This window comes from Pseudorasbora parva, chromosome 3 (genome assembly GCF_024679245.1).
Source record: "Pseudorasbora parva isolate DD20220531a chromosome 3, ASM2467924v1, whole genome shotgun sequence".
In the NCBI taxonomy this organism is placed as follows: Eukaryota; Metazoa; Chordata; class Actinopteri; order Cypriniformes; family Gobionidae; genus Pseudorasbora; species Pseudorasbora parva.
Window position 1 is genome coordinate 8958295 of NC_090174.1, and position 16725 is coordinate 8975019.

Genomic DNA, 16725 nt, shown 5'->3' on the forward strand with positions numbered 1-16725 from the left:
AAATATACTCTCTCTCACTCTCTTTCTGCTTTTTATTTGCAATGACTGGAGTTTGTTATTTCTTATATTGTCTAAAGACATGTTACAGTTTGACTTTTTGCAGTCAAGAATGCCCAAACACACCCTGGTAACCCTACTCATAATCCTATCCCTCCATCCATTTGACATCTAGAAAGGTGGAGCTGGATGTCATTTGGCTCTGCAGGTAGCTTGTCCTCCACCTGTCAATCTGCTATGAACGAGGGATTGAGAGGATGTGTGCTAAAATAAATCCCTCTATTTAATATTCCATTTCACTTGGAAATACATCACAACACTGAAGTAAAATTGGTTGCAACATCTGATTCACTGGGACTTTAACCCACCTAAATTTTTATTGGGCTCCGCACCGGGGGGTTGCAGCACCCTCAGCATCGATACTTCCCACCGTACTGGCTGTATAGTCTGTAAGATAAAAAGTTGGTAATGTCTTCATTTGCTCATATAGTTACAGTCTAACATGTACATACAGTATCCAATTAGACTTGGTAAACCCAGCTCAATCAGCCGGTGATTTGATTTCACCCTGCAGCTCAGGCTGGAAACCTGTACATATTTCTATCCTGCTTCTGTTACAAATTTGCGAGAACACCTGGCCCGCTATTGTCGGGTTTAACACGATAGTGGATAGAGGAGCAATGGATCGATGCCTGTTGGTGGATGTTGATGCATCGATGGTAATTACTGTCAGTTATTTACTTTCTAAATCTTTCTACAATTCCTGTAACACACAAACAGTAAAGGGTCTTATTTACCTGCCAGTGGTATGTCGAGACTCCACTCAACTTCAGCCTCTCCTTCCTTGTGTTTTTTCTTTTTGAGGTGTAATCCCACAATCATCACGCCATTTGGTAACTTTATGTCAAATGTTGGGTGGAAATGTTTCCACTGCTCAGTGAAACAAAGTTGTGTGGACTTATAAAGGAAAGAGAGGGATGATGAGTTAAAAGATTGAAAGGCACTGTAACAAAAGTCAATGTTAGATTATTTTGATGTTAGCTGTTTCTTACTGCTAAATTCATAATTTTATTTAAGATGACAATGCATAAACAGTCTTAACTTAAAAAAAAACATTTGTCAGATTAAACATTTGGTTTTAAAGGAGCAGGTGATGAGTAAATGCAATATAAACACATAACTTATTGATCATATAATTTATATAAATCACTGCATCATCTCATTGTACCCTTTTTGAAAATGCTTATCATTTCGTTCATAGAGAGTCTGGTGTGTGTCTGTGATGTGGTGTAGATTCACATTATTTCTATATTATTGTGCAGAGTGACCAGAAGCATTTTGAATAAATGTAAACTTTACTGTTTTGATGATCAGCTAACATCAGTTCACTAATACTCATCAGCACATGGGAAAGTGTGAACAAGCACTAGGGTTGGTATTATAGAAGCATGATTGCTATAAAGGAGGGAATAAGTGCTTCCAATCAGAGGTTACCTCCAAAAAAAAAAGATGTGCAACCATTTTTTCTTTGTATCAAAGCAGACTCACATGCAAGGGAAACTGCTGGAAAGAATATGGCACCTGATATTTTTTACAGGATCATCAACTTAAAGAGAGAGGGTCAACGAGTGTTTAGCAAGCAAAGGAGAATTATGTCACCACTAGTCCAGAGCTTTCTCAATATTGGCAGCAGGTGGGTGGAAATGCATCTGCACTCTGACGCACAACGGCCTACTGTCAAGAATGGTAGCAAGGAAGTCACTTCTCTGCCGAAAAACATCAAGGACAGACTGAAATTCTGCAGGAATTACAAGGATTGGAAACAGTCGCAAACATTTTTTCTCAGATTGTTTGGGACATCTGGAAAATCGATTGTCCGGAGAAAAAAACGTAAATGCTACCAGGAGTCTTCTAGTGTTGTGCCCTCAGTGAAGCTTCTTGAGACCATCCTTGTGTGAATGAATAAAAAAGGGTATCAAACTGTCCTGCATGTGCAACTTCTTCAAAAGATGAGTGGACAAGCAGAAGTCCACAAATTGTGAACAACTTTGAGCACTAATAAGGCAGGATGGATTGCCATCAGTCTAGCCTGACAAGCCAGACCCACATCAAGATGTTTGATGACACTTGCGGGCAGATTAAATTTGCTGCCGCTAGGGTGCGTCTAGATTTCTAGGCTACCATCAGTCAGGATTTGGCCCAGAAGCTGATATCCAGCATGCCAGAATGAACAGAGGTTATGAAGAAGAAGGGTCAACACTGTACACTAAATGGAATGGGCGGATAAATCAATACTTTAAACTATAAACAGCAATTCAGTAACATAAATACATATAAACATGTACATATAAATACATAGGCCTATACAAATACATATACATATCAATAATTTCTAATTAAAATATTGAGCCTAATGAAGACCTGAAAATAGGTTTTAGATTCTATGGAGAACTTCAAGATCTTTATGAGAAGAATAGACATAAAGGCAGATAAACTATATTACAACACCATTTCCGTAAAAAAAAATTGAATTATTGTAAAATGCAATAAAATCAAGAATATGTTATTTGTTAATTCTCTTTAACCTTTATTTTTAAGAAATATGTCCAATGTTTGCGCTGGCCAACTTAATTGTATTCTGTAAATATAAACACATTTTGATGGTTGCAACACACTCCACTCACCATCATTAATGAATAATAATACACATAACTACTATTAACTAACAAGAAACTCTGATCAGCACATTAGTAAACAACAGCACTAAATTGAACAGATGTATAGCTTTCTCCTTGTGTAACAGAGATTTGAGTTGCATTCCTGATGCAGAGGCAGACTGTGTTAGGTAACAACGGTTTTCCAAAGCCCATGTGGCCGTATTTAACTCAGCAGCATGACGGTTTCTCGTGCAATGCCATCTGGGGGCTCAATGGTCACACACATTTAACTGAGGTTTCCTGCCTCATCCCTGTGTAATGGGATTTCTCTGGATTCCCTGAATCTTTCCATAATATGATGTATGGTAGATGGTGAAACCTAAATACTTTGCAATCTTACATTGAGAAATATGTTTTTTGAATTGTTTGACAATTCTCTCATGAAATTTGTCACAAAGTGGTGATTCATGACCCATCTTTGCTTGCAAAGACTGAGATGCTCCTTTCACGAAACTCGTGCCTATTACCAATTGACCTGCTTATTGTGGACTGTTTCAAAAGAGTTTTACTTGGATATTCTATAAGCTTTTCACTTTTATTTTGCCTCTATCACAGCTTTTTTGGAGTGTGTTACTCAAGGGGACTGTGCCATTAAACTATAAATATATTATATACACACACACAAAATATAATAAAGTTGGTCAGTGAAAACATTGGAAATATCTTCTTTGTACTATTGTCCGTTAAATAAAGATTGACAGATTCTTGGTTGTACTACTTTTGTATTTTATATAATGTCCCATATTTTCTGGAAATAGGTCCCATGATCCAAGAGAGAAAAATGCATGCTTTGAGAATTCTCACATCTGTTGATAATGAAATCTGTCATGTTCACTTATTCATTTATACACTTATACACTTGTTCATTCTTATTCTAAACCATACTGACCGACGGTTGTATCACTGATACCGGCCTCTCTGAAAGTTCGTGTTCCTCAACAGGATCACAGGACATGCTGTACTCACAATTATATGTGAGCATGCATTCACAGGCTGTTTGGATTTGTGTATAATCTTTATTAGATTTTTTCACCTAAAAAAAAGAAGAAAAAAAAGAACATTTAATGTAAACAAAAGTCAGCCAAAATAAAGTGAAAATCTAACACAAAAACATACTTCTCCGGGGTCCACATTGCGTGGCTGTAGAAACACATGCAGCCTATGTGATTTCTTTATGTAGAACAGCATCACTTGGCCATATGTCTCAGACCAATGACCTGTAAACCAGTTTTGTAGTTTCGAAAGTAAAAACGTTGACGTTCCTCCTGGGGTGCTCACTATAACATCTGTGCTTGTGATATTCTGAGGTTTCAGAATATCAACATTCTGATTAGAGTAATGTATGACTGACATGAAGTGATGGGCATCCTCTGAAAAAATAAAATAAGAAAATTTCACAAAAACAAATTCTTTTTTTGCACTTAAATCAGTAAATGCATAGTGTTCATAAGATTGAACTCACCAATGGAGGTCTCGCAGTGAGGTAGACTGAGTTGAGACAGCTCACCCTGAACACATTTGATATCATACAGGGGTCCTGCTTGGCAATGGTTGGCAAGAACAGGACAGTCGCTATCCTGAAGAACAGTGCTGTATAGCACCTCCCCTTCCCCTTTCATGTTAAAACCAAGCTTTGTAATCTTACAATGGAACCAGCCTGCATGGCTGCTCTGTAACCTATTTCAAAAAGATATCAAATGAAGGCAAACTGATACACACAATTATGGAAGCCTTTGTGTAGCAATATTCAATTTGCAATGCAATATGTAAAATGGCAATGCATTTCCACATTGAATTTTGCTTCATTCATTGCGGGACATATAATGAAAATGCCATCGCAAATATCTTAATTGGGAGTGTAAATGCAATTAAGAAAAATAACATTTAAATTTGTATTTTTCTACAATTTTAGCTTGTATGTTAAACACATTTAATAATTTATGTAATACATTTTCATTTTCATTTTGCAATTTATACAGCATTCAAATATATGTTTAAATTATATGTTAAAGGAAATAGCAAATATAAATTATATTATTCAATTTGAATGATCATTTTGCTCCCAATGTTGCACACATGGTATGGAAAATGTAAATTTAAATACTGAAATGCATTTCCATTAGGTTCTGACGCTCATCGCATGCCAGATGATGAATAAAATAATCTTGAATACCTGTAGGAACATGTAGGCTATTCTATTGCTACAACTGGTCGTGGCTATTTATTTGCAGCTTGTGAACATATGCATGAGCACATCGGTAGATCACGCAAGTTTACGTGCTGATAATAAGGCTATATTTCTTCTAACTGATCGTTTCATATTTGAGGGATGCACGTGACATCACCGTCAGCTGGAGTGACTGTTTATTTTACTACAATTTTAGCTTGAACATGTTAAACACATTTAATAATTTCTGACATATATTTTTATTTTTATTTTACAACTTATAAAGCATTAAAATATATGTTAAAATTATATGTTAAAACTAGTGTAGGAAATAGCTAATGTAAAGTATATTATTCAGTTTGAATGATCATTTTGCTCCAAATGTTGCACACATGGTATGGAAAATGTAAATTTAAATACTGAAATGCATTGTAATTTTACATATTGGATAGCAAATTGAATATTGCTACACATAGGCTTCCATACAGAATAGCTTACATCACCTGTTTGTTGAAATATTACAGTACCTGTATTTGCTTTGCCCCTCCTGAAAGATGACCTCAGGAGTGAACAAATGATCTTTTACATCTAGCTTCTGTGTAAAAAAAAAAAAGGTGTCTTATGTACATTGTAATTGCATTACAATTATAGACATAAGTGATTATAAAGCCACATTTGTATTTGCAAACAGATTATTTTACAAACCTGATTCCAATAAAGTTGGGACACTGTACAAATTGTGAATAAAAACAGAATGCAATGATGTGGAAGGTTTTTTTTTATTCTATATTTTATGTAGAATACAACAAAGATGACTTATCAAATGTGTGAACTGAAAAATGTATAATTTTAAGGGGAAAATAAGTTGATTCTAAATTTCATGGCATCAACACATCTCAAAAAAGTTGGGACAAAGCCATGTTTACCACTGTGTGGCATCCCACCTGCTTTTTATAATAGTCTACAAAGGAGTCAAGTTGCTGAAGTTTAGGAATAGGAATGTTGTCCCATTCTTGTCTAATACAGGCTTCTGGTTGCTTAACCGTCTTAGGTCTTCTTTGTCGCATCTTCCTCTTTATGATGCACCAAATGTTTTCTATGGGTGAAAGATCTGGACTGCAGGCTGGCCATTTCAGTACCCGGATCCTTCTTCTACACAGCCATGATGTTGTAATTGATGCAGTATGTGGTCTGGCATTGTCATGTTGGAAAATGCAAGGTCTTCCCTGAGAGAGACGATGTCTGGATGAGAGCATGTGTTGTTCTAGAACTTGGATATACCTTTTATCACTGATGGTGCCTTTCCAGATGTGTAAGCTGCCCATGCCACACGCACTCATGCAACCCCATACCATCAGAGATGCAGGCTTCTGGTCTGAGAGCTGATAACAACTTGGGTTGTCCTTGTCCTCTTTAGTCCGTTTGACATGGCATTCCAGTTTTCCAAAAAGAACTGATTCGTCTGACCACAGAATAGTTTTCCACTTTGCCACAATGAGTTTTGGGCCCAGAGAAAACGCCTGCGCTTCTGGATCATGTTATGGCTTCTTTTTTGAGCTTTTAGCCGGCAACGGCAAATGGCACGGTGGATTGTGTTCACGACAATTTAGTTTTCTGGAAGTATTCCTGAGCCCATGTTGTGATTTCCATTACAGTAGCATTCCTGTGCAGTGCCGTCTAAGGGCCCGAAGATCACGGGCATCCAGTATGGTTTTCCGGTTTTGACCTTTACACACAGAGATTGTTCCAGATTCTCTGAATCTTTTGGATAATATTATGCACTGTAGAGGATGATAACTTCAAACTCTTTGCAGTTTTTCTCTTAGAAACTCATTTCTGATAGTGCTCCACTATTTTTCGCTGCAGGATTGAGGGAATTTATATTCCTATCTAATATGATTTATGACTCTAAGTTTGCCAGAATAATAATTATACACTGTTTAATAATAGACTAGAGGAGAACTGGTACCCCAACTGAGTCTGGTTTCTCCCAAGGTTTAGTTCCTTGCCACTTGCCGTTCCTTGAATCTTTTTTGCAGAAACACGGAAGAGAGGACCATGCTAAATAAATTCATAGTTTTTGATATTTTTGGACCAAAATGTATTTTTGATGCTTCAAGAGATTCTAATCAACCAACTGATGTCACATATGGACTACTTTGAGGATGTTTTTATTCCCTTTCTGGACATGGACAGTAAAGTGGGCATAGACTGATTATGCTCTGGGACTAAAATATTAAATATCTTAAACTGTGTTCCGATGATGAACGGAGGTCTTACGGGTGAGGAACGACATTAGGGAGAGTCATTAAAGACATCAATTTCATTTTTGGGTGAACTAACCCTTTAACTTATTGCTACCTGTCCCAACTTTTTTGGAATGTGTAGCTCTCATTAAATCCAAAATGAGCCAATATTTGGCATGACATTTAAAAATGTATCACTTTCAACATTGGATGTTATCTATATTCTATTGTGAATAAAATATAAGTTTATGAGATTTGTAAATTATTGCATTCGTTTTTTATTCACAACTTGTAAAGTGTCCCAACTTTTTTGGAATCAGGCTTGTAAAAGAAATGAATAAGTGACTTACCCTTAAAATGTCTGAAGCGAAATGAGAATATCCATCTGAAATTTCTGGTAAAACCAGATGCATTGAATTATTTCCGAGGATCATTCTCTGTATCCTCTCTGAAAGCTCTCTCCTTTCTGTAGTTTCTGGTTCAGAGCCACAGATGTAGGTTTTGTGTCCACATTTTTCACGAAGCCACTCCAATACGCTTCGCTGAGCTCCAGTATAGTTATTTATATTAAAGTCTCCCTCTATAAATACTACAATGACGTGATTCCAAAATTTCTCCCCAAGAAACTCTACATTTTCAAGAACCTCTTTGGTCTGGTTTGTGAATTGACCATCATGCAGAAAAAATGCAAGCAGAATGGCATGAGGCCCAGGAGTCACTCTTTCCCATCGAAGAATCCTCTTGACATTGCAAATATCAATATCAACCAAGTGCACAATCTTCTTGTTCACTGAACCTTTGAAAATGTTAAGCCTACCACTGCCTATTTCGTCATAACTTCCTCCATCAAAAATCAGGTTTAGAACAGATTTTTCTGTTTCACTGAAACTCATGAGCCAAATCCTCATCTCTGTAAGAAGACAGCTGTCACCTGTTTAAGAAAAACATTTTTTTAAAAATCTGAGATATGACCAATGACGGCTACAGATGGTATCATAAAACATGACAATGTTAAACAGCACTAGGTAACTTTTCAACCTTCATAATATATTTTTTAAGACTCTTGTGATGATAAATCGACTTACAATAGGTTGAATGACACGTCTGCCATGGCTTGATGGGGTCTGTATCGTTTTTAATCGTACTTTTAAACTTCGGGTTTCGGGTAGTAACCCGAGAAAAAAAAGAACTACAAAATTCGACTGCTTTACGGCATATACGTCACTTCCACCAACACCCACACTTCCTTACATCTGGACGTGCAAGCTCAACTTTGTTCATCGGATAATATAGTCATGTCCGAAGCAGCAGAGACAAATAAGAAAGAAAAGGTTTTGTTGGAGGAAAGCAATAAGAGGAAACGAAAAAGTGATGGGATTAAAGGCAGGACGAGGATCAACATGTGACCAGCGTTTGCTCGTCGGCGTGAGCTGAAGGAGGCGTGCCCGACCGATGCTGTCAGGCTTGTTACGGTGAGCTACCACTCAAACATTGAACTGAAGTATCATATAGATTCTGTAAAACGGTAACCAATAGACTACTATAATGACGCTGGCTTGTAAACATGAGCATCGTGATTATTTGGCGTTTGAAAAAAATAAAACCCATGAAATTATATTCATATGACATGCTGAAACATATGCCACTGATTGTAACGTTACCTGGGATGAAGACATTTCACACGCGACGCCAGAAGAACTCTGAACTCCTCCTGCAGTGTTCAGGGGAACTGTTAGTGCTGCACCAACCCGCGGGACGCTTTTATGAAGTTATTTGGCCCGCACCGCACCACTGTATATATTTTTACAACCCGGCCCGCACCCGCGACCATTAAATAGACATACGGGGTCCGCGGGTTATGAGACGACCCACGCATCACTAGCTCAGGGCAATCAGGGCTGTCATGTCAACAAATGTACGGGCGATGGCATCCCCTGTTGTAGGATGACAGATCTTACGACAGTAGTTGAGGACATTATTTTTTCCAAACTGTAGGGGGACCCCGAGAGCAAAAGTAGCCAAGTGCTGCTTTAATGCACGACCTAGAGGCAACCACCCTCCGCTTCGCGTCAGGCGGTTCTTCGCCTCTACGCCTATGACATGATATTGGCATGGCTAGCCGTGGATTATCCCTTACTTAATTTAGTATCAATTCATATGTAATATATAGCTTACTGTACATAGTAAGGAAACATTAATTTGTCTTAGCACTATTTTAAACTTTTCTTAGGTCAAATTAAATGTGCTCGCATTCATTAATATTCACTTGTGTGTGCTTATATAATATAAGCACACACAATGATCATTATTCATTAAACACATTCAGATACTAAGTCCTAATATGATGCATAAGTTATTAATGTTTTAAAATTTCACATTTAAAGAAATCTATTGTTTGATCATATCTAAATATTTATTCAAATGGAACACTGTTTTTGAGCAACTAGATTAGATAGGCATGTATATTTATTAAAGAGCCATAAGGCAACTATAATGGCATTACAAATTAACATTATTATTTTTTAAGCAACAAAATTAATCTAATTTACCTCTTTGAATTGGAATTCTCTATTTTAACCTTAATTACTACACAAATTGAAATATAAATAATAAAAAATATTAGAAGAAATATATTTTAAGTGGTCAGATTCACGCCGTAACCTGAGCCTAAAAGAGTTACGCGCGGCGTGGGTTGTTTACAGGCCTATAAAAACCTCACACGGGTATATTTGTGGAAATTGCCAACAAGACGCTTGGATCAAAATTAGGCCTACAATTTTCTTTTATGCCAAAATTCATTAAGATATTAGGCTAAGTAAAGGTAATGTTCCAAGAAGATATTTTGTATATTTCTTACCGTAAATAGCCTATATAAACAATTTACTATTTGTATTATATGTTTTTGTTTTCATTAAAACTGCTAGCAAATAAATCCAGCTCTTGCCATTTGCAACCCCTTGCTGAATAGGTTCGGCAAAGGATCTCAAGCCGGGAATCAAACTCAGGTTGCCAGATGCCCAACTTCATCACACTGACAACATTCTTAATCAATGGGTTTTAGATCATAAAAATTGTAACTCAACATTATCTTGAAATTTAGACAAAAGTAATATGAAAAAAACTAACCTACTGTAGTAAAATCTTTTTTTTAGGATTTTCTTTTAAGAAATTTAACTTTTAATTTTGCAGATCAGTGTATTTATGAAGAGGATCAGATCAGTTGCAGATCAGTGTTAAGTTATCCAATTCCTAAATATAAAAAGTAATTAAAACTATGTAAAAATTACTTTTAAAAAAATTATGTAAAAATGAATAAAATAAAATATTCACCCAAATCAAGGCCATTTGTTAGGGCTCTCTCATAGAACTTTTCAGCCTTGAGTTTTTCATTCTTCACTTCATGAATTAATCCTTGTATAGCACACGCCTTGCTGTCATTCGGGTTTTTCATCCTTTTAATACGTTTAATCACCTCCTTCAGGTACTTCTCACAAAACCTGCCATCCTCTGATTTCGGCTGCAGCCTCAGACCTTGCATGAAATGATAGACGGCCAGTTCTTCAGATCTTTTGGTGTAGAGCTGGTACTGGCCATAGAAACAATGAACTGACTGTAGGTGTATCCTCAGATTATTAGCGATTTTAAATGCTTCTTCAAAAAGTTTCTCAGCTTTGAAGCTGTCAAATGGTCCGTAATGCAATGCTAAATCTGTCAAAGCAATAACGAAAGAGGGCTTTAGGGATATCGCCCTCTCCAGATGATCGATGCACTTTTGCCGGTATTGCTTTATTTCATCCGACTCTTTAACATCAAACTCTGTTTTGCCATGTGTCCTAGGCCTATATTTTTCCAGGGTTATTCTTTTGCTTTTGTAACACATTGCCAACTGATGGTGTATAAAGGCTGAGTTTGGGGTATCCTGCAGGGCTTCTTTTAGTAGAGAAATGGCATCGTCCACACTTCTGGACTGGCGAAAAAATTTACCTGCGTATCTTATGACATGTGGGTTTTCAGGGGACATCACCAGCGCCTTTTTCACCTTCATCAATGCAGTTTTGAGCATCTTTCTATTATTATGCAGCATTCTCAGTGCTAGCAACACTAATAGCACAGCATCATCTGGATTAAGCTCTATAGCTCTTGTGAGTTGTTTTATTGTTGGCGAGTCTGAAGGGTCAGAGGTCTCGTCAGTTGTGCGGTACAGGGCAATAGCATAGCCTGTATTTAAATCACTGTCATCAGGATTCATTTCAAGGGCCTGTCTAAAGCATTCCTTTGCGACATTGTAGTATTTAGAAGATAATTTAAGAAAAACCCAACCCTTTTCTCTGAGTACCTCGACAGTGTGAGTGAATCCTTTAGAGGATTTCCTATGGATTCTTTCTAACAGTTTCAAGTACTCTTGACATGTAGAAAAATCTTTCATATGATAGTGCAACCAGGCAAGGTCTCCATAGGTAACAATAAGAACTGGATCACTGTCTTTGTAGTGTTCCTTTGCGAGCCGCACTGATTTCTGGAGGTTTGCGAGCGCTTCCTGCTGGTTGCCATAAAGATACTGAAAAAATCCAAGGGTGCTGTAAGCTCGCGTTACTCTCGCCTCAGCAGATTCCAGCTGAATCTGTTCCTCCAGACGATTCAGTAAATCACAGAGCACAAAGTCTTCTCCTTCTCTTAGAGACCAAGTAAAATGGCACTCCTGCTGCAGCAGTTTGGCTTTTAAAACACCTTCAAGACTGAAAAACGAAAGGAAAGCTGAGACAAATTATTTAAACACATTTTATTTATATGAATATGAGTCATGTACTGTAGCAGTATGTCAACATGTCAGTGTGAGTCACTGATTCTTGAGATAAGGGACAAAACATGCCCACACCCAAAAGCTTTATGCTAAAAATAAAGAAACTCATCAAAATAAATATACTTGAAAAGTTAGCCTACATCTTAAAGAAATCTGGATAAACAATTGTTATTTTAAAAACATTCTCTGTACTTGACAAATACATATAATTTAACCTCTTCTCAAAAAGTGGTCAAAACGTAAAACTGCCAAAGAGTTTAGAAATATATATATATTTTTAAATATACATTTAATTTGAAATGCAGAGATGTGATATATCAAACAAAGTATATATGTGTGTGTGTGTATATATATATATATATATATATATATATATATATATATATATATATACTGTAAAAATTATTTTGAAAAAAGTTGCCTGGTTGCCTTAAAATTTTGAGTTCATTGAAATTAAAATTTTGAGTTAATACAATGAATTTTTTTTGAGATTCGACAACCTTTATTAAAATATTATTAAACGATTTTGTAATCATATTGGGTAATTGTGTGTGTTTTATTTCTGATGACGCAGTGAAACATGCCATATAGTGCTATTTTCATAATTTATCAATTTTTTATGTGGTTCAGATACAATCATATTTTGAGTTTCTATTTATTAAACAAATTTCCTTCATTGTATCAACTCAAATTTTTAATTTCAATAAACTCAAAATTTTAAGGCAACCAGGTTACTTACTTTTTTAAGTTAAACCAACAAAAAACAACATTTTTTTACAGTTTTAACCAACATTTTATATATATATATATATATATATATATATATATATATATATATATATATATATATATATATATATATATATATATATATAAAATGTTGGTTAAAACTGTAAAAAAAATGTTGTTTTTTGTTATATATATATATAACATATATATTTAATATATATATATATATATATATATATATATATATATAGCCTGATTTACATGTCTACATTGTTACACACATAGATATATATAAGGTTACGTATACACACATGCGTATAACCATTTAAATGTTTTACTGATATGTTGCCATTCAAGTTCTTAAATATATTTGAAGGTAAAATGACTGTGCACTGTAAAAAAATGTTTTTGTTTGTTTAACTTAAAATATGTAACCTGGTTGCCTTAAAAAATTGTTGATACAATGAAGGAAATTTGTTTAATAAATCGAAACTCAAAATATTATTGTATCTGAACCACATAAAAATGTGATATATCATGAAAATTTAGCATGTTTTACTGCGTCATCAGAAATAAAACACACAATTACCCAATATGCTTACAAAATCTTTTAATAAAGGTTGTCGAATCTCAAAAAATGTTCATTGTATTAACTCAAAATTTTACATTCAATGAACTCAAAATTTTAAGGCAACCAGGTAACTTTTTTTCAAAATAATTTTTTACAGTGTGGGGAAATTAAGAAATGTCGCACACAAAGCTTGTGTAACCACTTGGTCTACAGATATAAAATATCAAAACGAATTCATAATTAGACCGTGAGAAATAAGTCTGAAAATCACGTTTGACAATTAATTTTGCGCTTGTTTTGGATATATTCCTACAACATATAATTCAGCATTAATACAACAAACTAACTCACCTCATTTTGAGCCGATCTTCAGTATAAGCATCATGAAAATAATGGAGCAAAACGTTTTGGTGGGAGTGTTGTCAAATTTAAAGCTACTTTCGCTTAGGGTAACTCAGGTGAGATTAAACCTGCTGAGTAACTTTGCCTAGGGTGGAGTTATAGTGGAGCTCTGCAATTAAAGGAAGGCTACACGTAGCCTACTAACTTGTTTCCTTTCTCAAAAATGACAAAATGTAAACGAGTCAAATCAATACATCATTAAAGGGGTTAGTTTACCCAAAAATGAAATTGATGTCATTAATACCCTAATATGTCGTTCCACACCCGTACGACCTCCGTTCATCATCAGAACACAGTTTAAGATATTTAGTCCGACAGCATATCGAAATGTAGGCACACTATACTGTCCCCCATAACATTTACCCTGTCAAACATTTTTTTAAGAATAAATTTGATCTGATTTTGACACTAAATTTTCCTTTTGTCAGAATGAAACTAAAACTTTTAATTTGTTTCAGTCATGCAATATATTTTATTTTCAGCTTCAGAAATGTTTATAAATTGCTATCTTGTTTTTTTTTTTTTTAAAGCAAATTCAAATGCCTGCGTTATAATAACCATAATGCTCGTTCTATGTAGATTTTATATTCATAAAAATAAATTTTTATAGTATTGCTACAATAGATTTACTTACAATTTTCACTCTTGCTCAACAAAAACCTTTCAGAACGCAGCCTAAAAACGTATTTTATTCAATATGTCGTCTATTAATTTAAGTACATATACATATGATTTGAGTACAATTTGCTGTACTTACATACTTTGTGCTAACAGCTGACGTTTTTGTTAACTTGTTCCACATTTGAAGCTGCGTTTCAGACAGATTGAGGTTTGTTTTAGCTTTCACACATTCCTCTTGTACAAAAATACAGAACACAAGATGGTTCTTCTGATTATATTCTCAAATACAAAATAATGCATTTTGATTTGACACAAAACCATATGCAGATACTGCTTTACAGACAAGACACAAGGTAAAAACATATCCACACAAGGAACTAATTTTGGATCATTACTAATTTGCAACATGGGAATAGATGTGCATCAGACCAGTCATTTTAAAAATGCTATATAAAAAGAAATGATAACCTTCACAGGCTTGAGACATCAGAAAATTGTTATTCAAGATTTAGGTTATTAAAATTTCCAATATGATGTACCTAGACAAAAGTGTTACATGGTCTTACATCAATGTGTACATACAGGCATATGATCATATACAGAACAATACCCATAACCATCAATTGCAAAATGTGGTTCTTTAATCTTACAAGATAAAAAATAAAATAAAATCAGTGGTAAAACTATCGGAACACAGAAACACCCTGCCCCTCTCTTTCTATACATCAGATGCAAATCTAATCGTGCAGAGCTTCCTCGATAAATTTAACCTGCTCTATTTTGAAACATTCAAGCACATCATAGTGTGAGCTTTCTGGAGCGGACTAAACCACACATTACTAAATTCAAAAGTCAAACCTCTCATCTACAAGTACACAGAGAAAAGGAAAAGAAAAAGATCAAGCATGTAAACAAATATTAAGTAGAAGATCTAAAAAGGGATACTTGCCGCCAAAACTCAAAGAGCAATGGAGGGCCACAGAAATGTGGCTACCTTTAAGGTTGGCATAAATAGGGAGAGAATAAACTTTTACAGAGAGCAGGGGTGGGGGAAATGGTAAGACTGGGAAGGATCACAAAAAAGGCATGAGGAATGCTGCTTAGGGAATGGGCCGTCTGAAGCGGCTGCGATGCTACTACTGTGTTCCCTGAGCACCCTGGCTGCCTTGGGCGCCCTGCTGGTAGTTGCCGTAATTGCCGTATTGGTTATAGTACTGGTTCCACTGGCTCTGGTTCTGGTAGTACTGTTGCCACTGCTGAGCGTACTGAGGGAAGTAAAACAAATGTATAAAAATACATGCATCAACAACACAATACTAAACAGTGCCTTTCAGGACCAGAAATCTTTTATGGCTGCGATTAAAGAGAAATGTGAACATTAATGGAACGTTTCGACTGCGGCGTTACATTTAGATCTGCTCATGTTGCACCAGATTTCTTTTTACATGTTTTTGCCGCACTGAGCATTATAACTAATTATACTCGTTTCTGTTGAGATATGAAAGCAATGGCTAATCAGAGGTGTTTAGATTAGACACCGCTGGTGGCCGTTTTGATCATTGCACACACACACACACACACACACACACACACACACCAACTGAATTCTGCACTCTCGCGGATTCTCTTATCATAAACAACCAAGTGTTGATACGATGAGAGCTTTGATTAAGAGTAAATAACCTTGATTTATTGTAACAAGTTTAAACTTGTACAAGACTGATTAATGGACACTTCAGTGATAAGGAATGTACTTTGCTCCAGAGTCCTGCAACGGGACGAATAAAAGTGGCTAAAACGGGTGGATTGTGGCATTTATAAAATTCACGGGCGGGGATGCGGGCGGATAATTAACTCTGTGCAGGCGGGTAGTAGCACGGATGAAAAATATGTGCAATATTTCTGTGGCGAGGTGGACGAGCGAGAGAGCAAGCGAGACCGGGGCGTGATTGTGAATGAGCGTCACCTGCGAGCCACACCGGTCTCGAGTCCTCTGAGGGAGTTTGGAGGCATATAAGGACGAGAGATCACCAGACCTGGATTTGACATTGAGTTGTGTTTACGTTTTATTATGTGTGTGTGTGTGGCAGATGTCCGTGAGGGGCTACCCACGTTACTTCGTTTAGTAAGAGCTGTGCGTGTAATACACAAAGGTGTTTATTTTAAAGTATATGGGGAAAATCCAAAATTGATATTTGTATTTCAACCACTGATCTGTATAATGTTAGCCTGGATGCCAGCCGAATTTAGCCCCGCCCACAACATTTTTAGGTCAGGCGGTTCGGTCTGGCCTTGCTCCATAGAGGAGTAATTATCCCCAAACAGAAACTGTTCTGACCAATGAAATCATTAGGGCGGGCTTTAGCCGATGATGGACAGATGATCAACAGTAACGTAATCATCACGTCATCAAAGGGGCAATATTTGTTTGAATCTTAAACGGAGAGCTTGTTTGTATCTGCATTTACCATCAC

At 36.0% G+C, this 16725-nt stretch overlaps 2 protein-coding genes across 2 annotated transcripts in view; both read right to left on the reverse strand.

The window, feature by feature from the left end:
- Positions 1 to 373: 373 nt before the first annotated feature.
- Positions 374 to 16725, reverse strand: part of LOC137070399 (uncharacterized) — a 34487-nt gene continuing 18135 nt past the window's right edge. Inside the window, exon 10 of the mRNA XM_067437505.1 lies at positions 374 to 444. Coding sequence (XP_067293606.1) covers positions 374 to 444 — 71 coding nt within the window. The remainder of the gene's footprint in view (positions 445 to 16725) is intronic.
- LOC137072156 (uncharacterized) lies at positions 787 to 13595 on the reverse strand. Its single transcript, XM_067440373.1, has 8 exons — positions 13580 to 13595; positions 10458 to 11863; positions 7478 to 8058; positions 5409 to 5476; positions 4177 to 4391; positions 3831 to 4084; positions 3604 to 3747; positions 787 to 954 (listed from the first exon to the last, which is right to left on the reverse strand). The coding sequence occupies exons 1-8, from the start codon at positions 13582 to 13584 to the stop codon at positions 787 to 789; spliced, it is 2841 nt and encodes a 946-aa protein (XP_067296474.1). The 5' UTR covers positions 13585 to 13595.

Bases quoted from the DNA above. Each gene is read 5' to 3' on its own strand.
- LOC137072156 (XM_067440373.1), bottom strand. The intron at 8,059-10,457 runs GTGAATATTTTA...TTTCTTAAACAG, and splicing joins AACAAATGGCCTTGATTTGG to GTGACAGCTGTCTTCTTACA. The intron at 3,748-3,830 runs GTATGTTTTTGT...TCTTTTTTTTAG, and splicing joins GCAATGTGGACCCCGGAGAA to GTGAAAAAATCTAATAAAGA.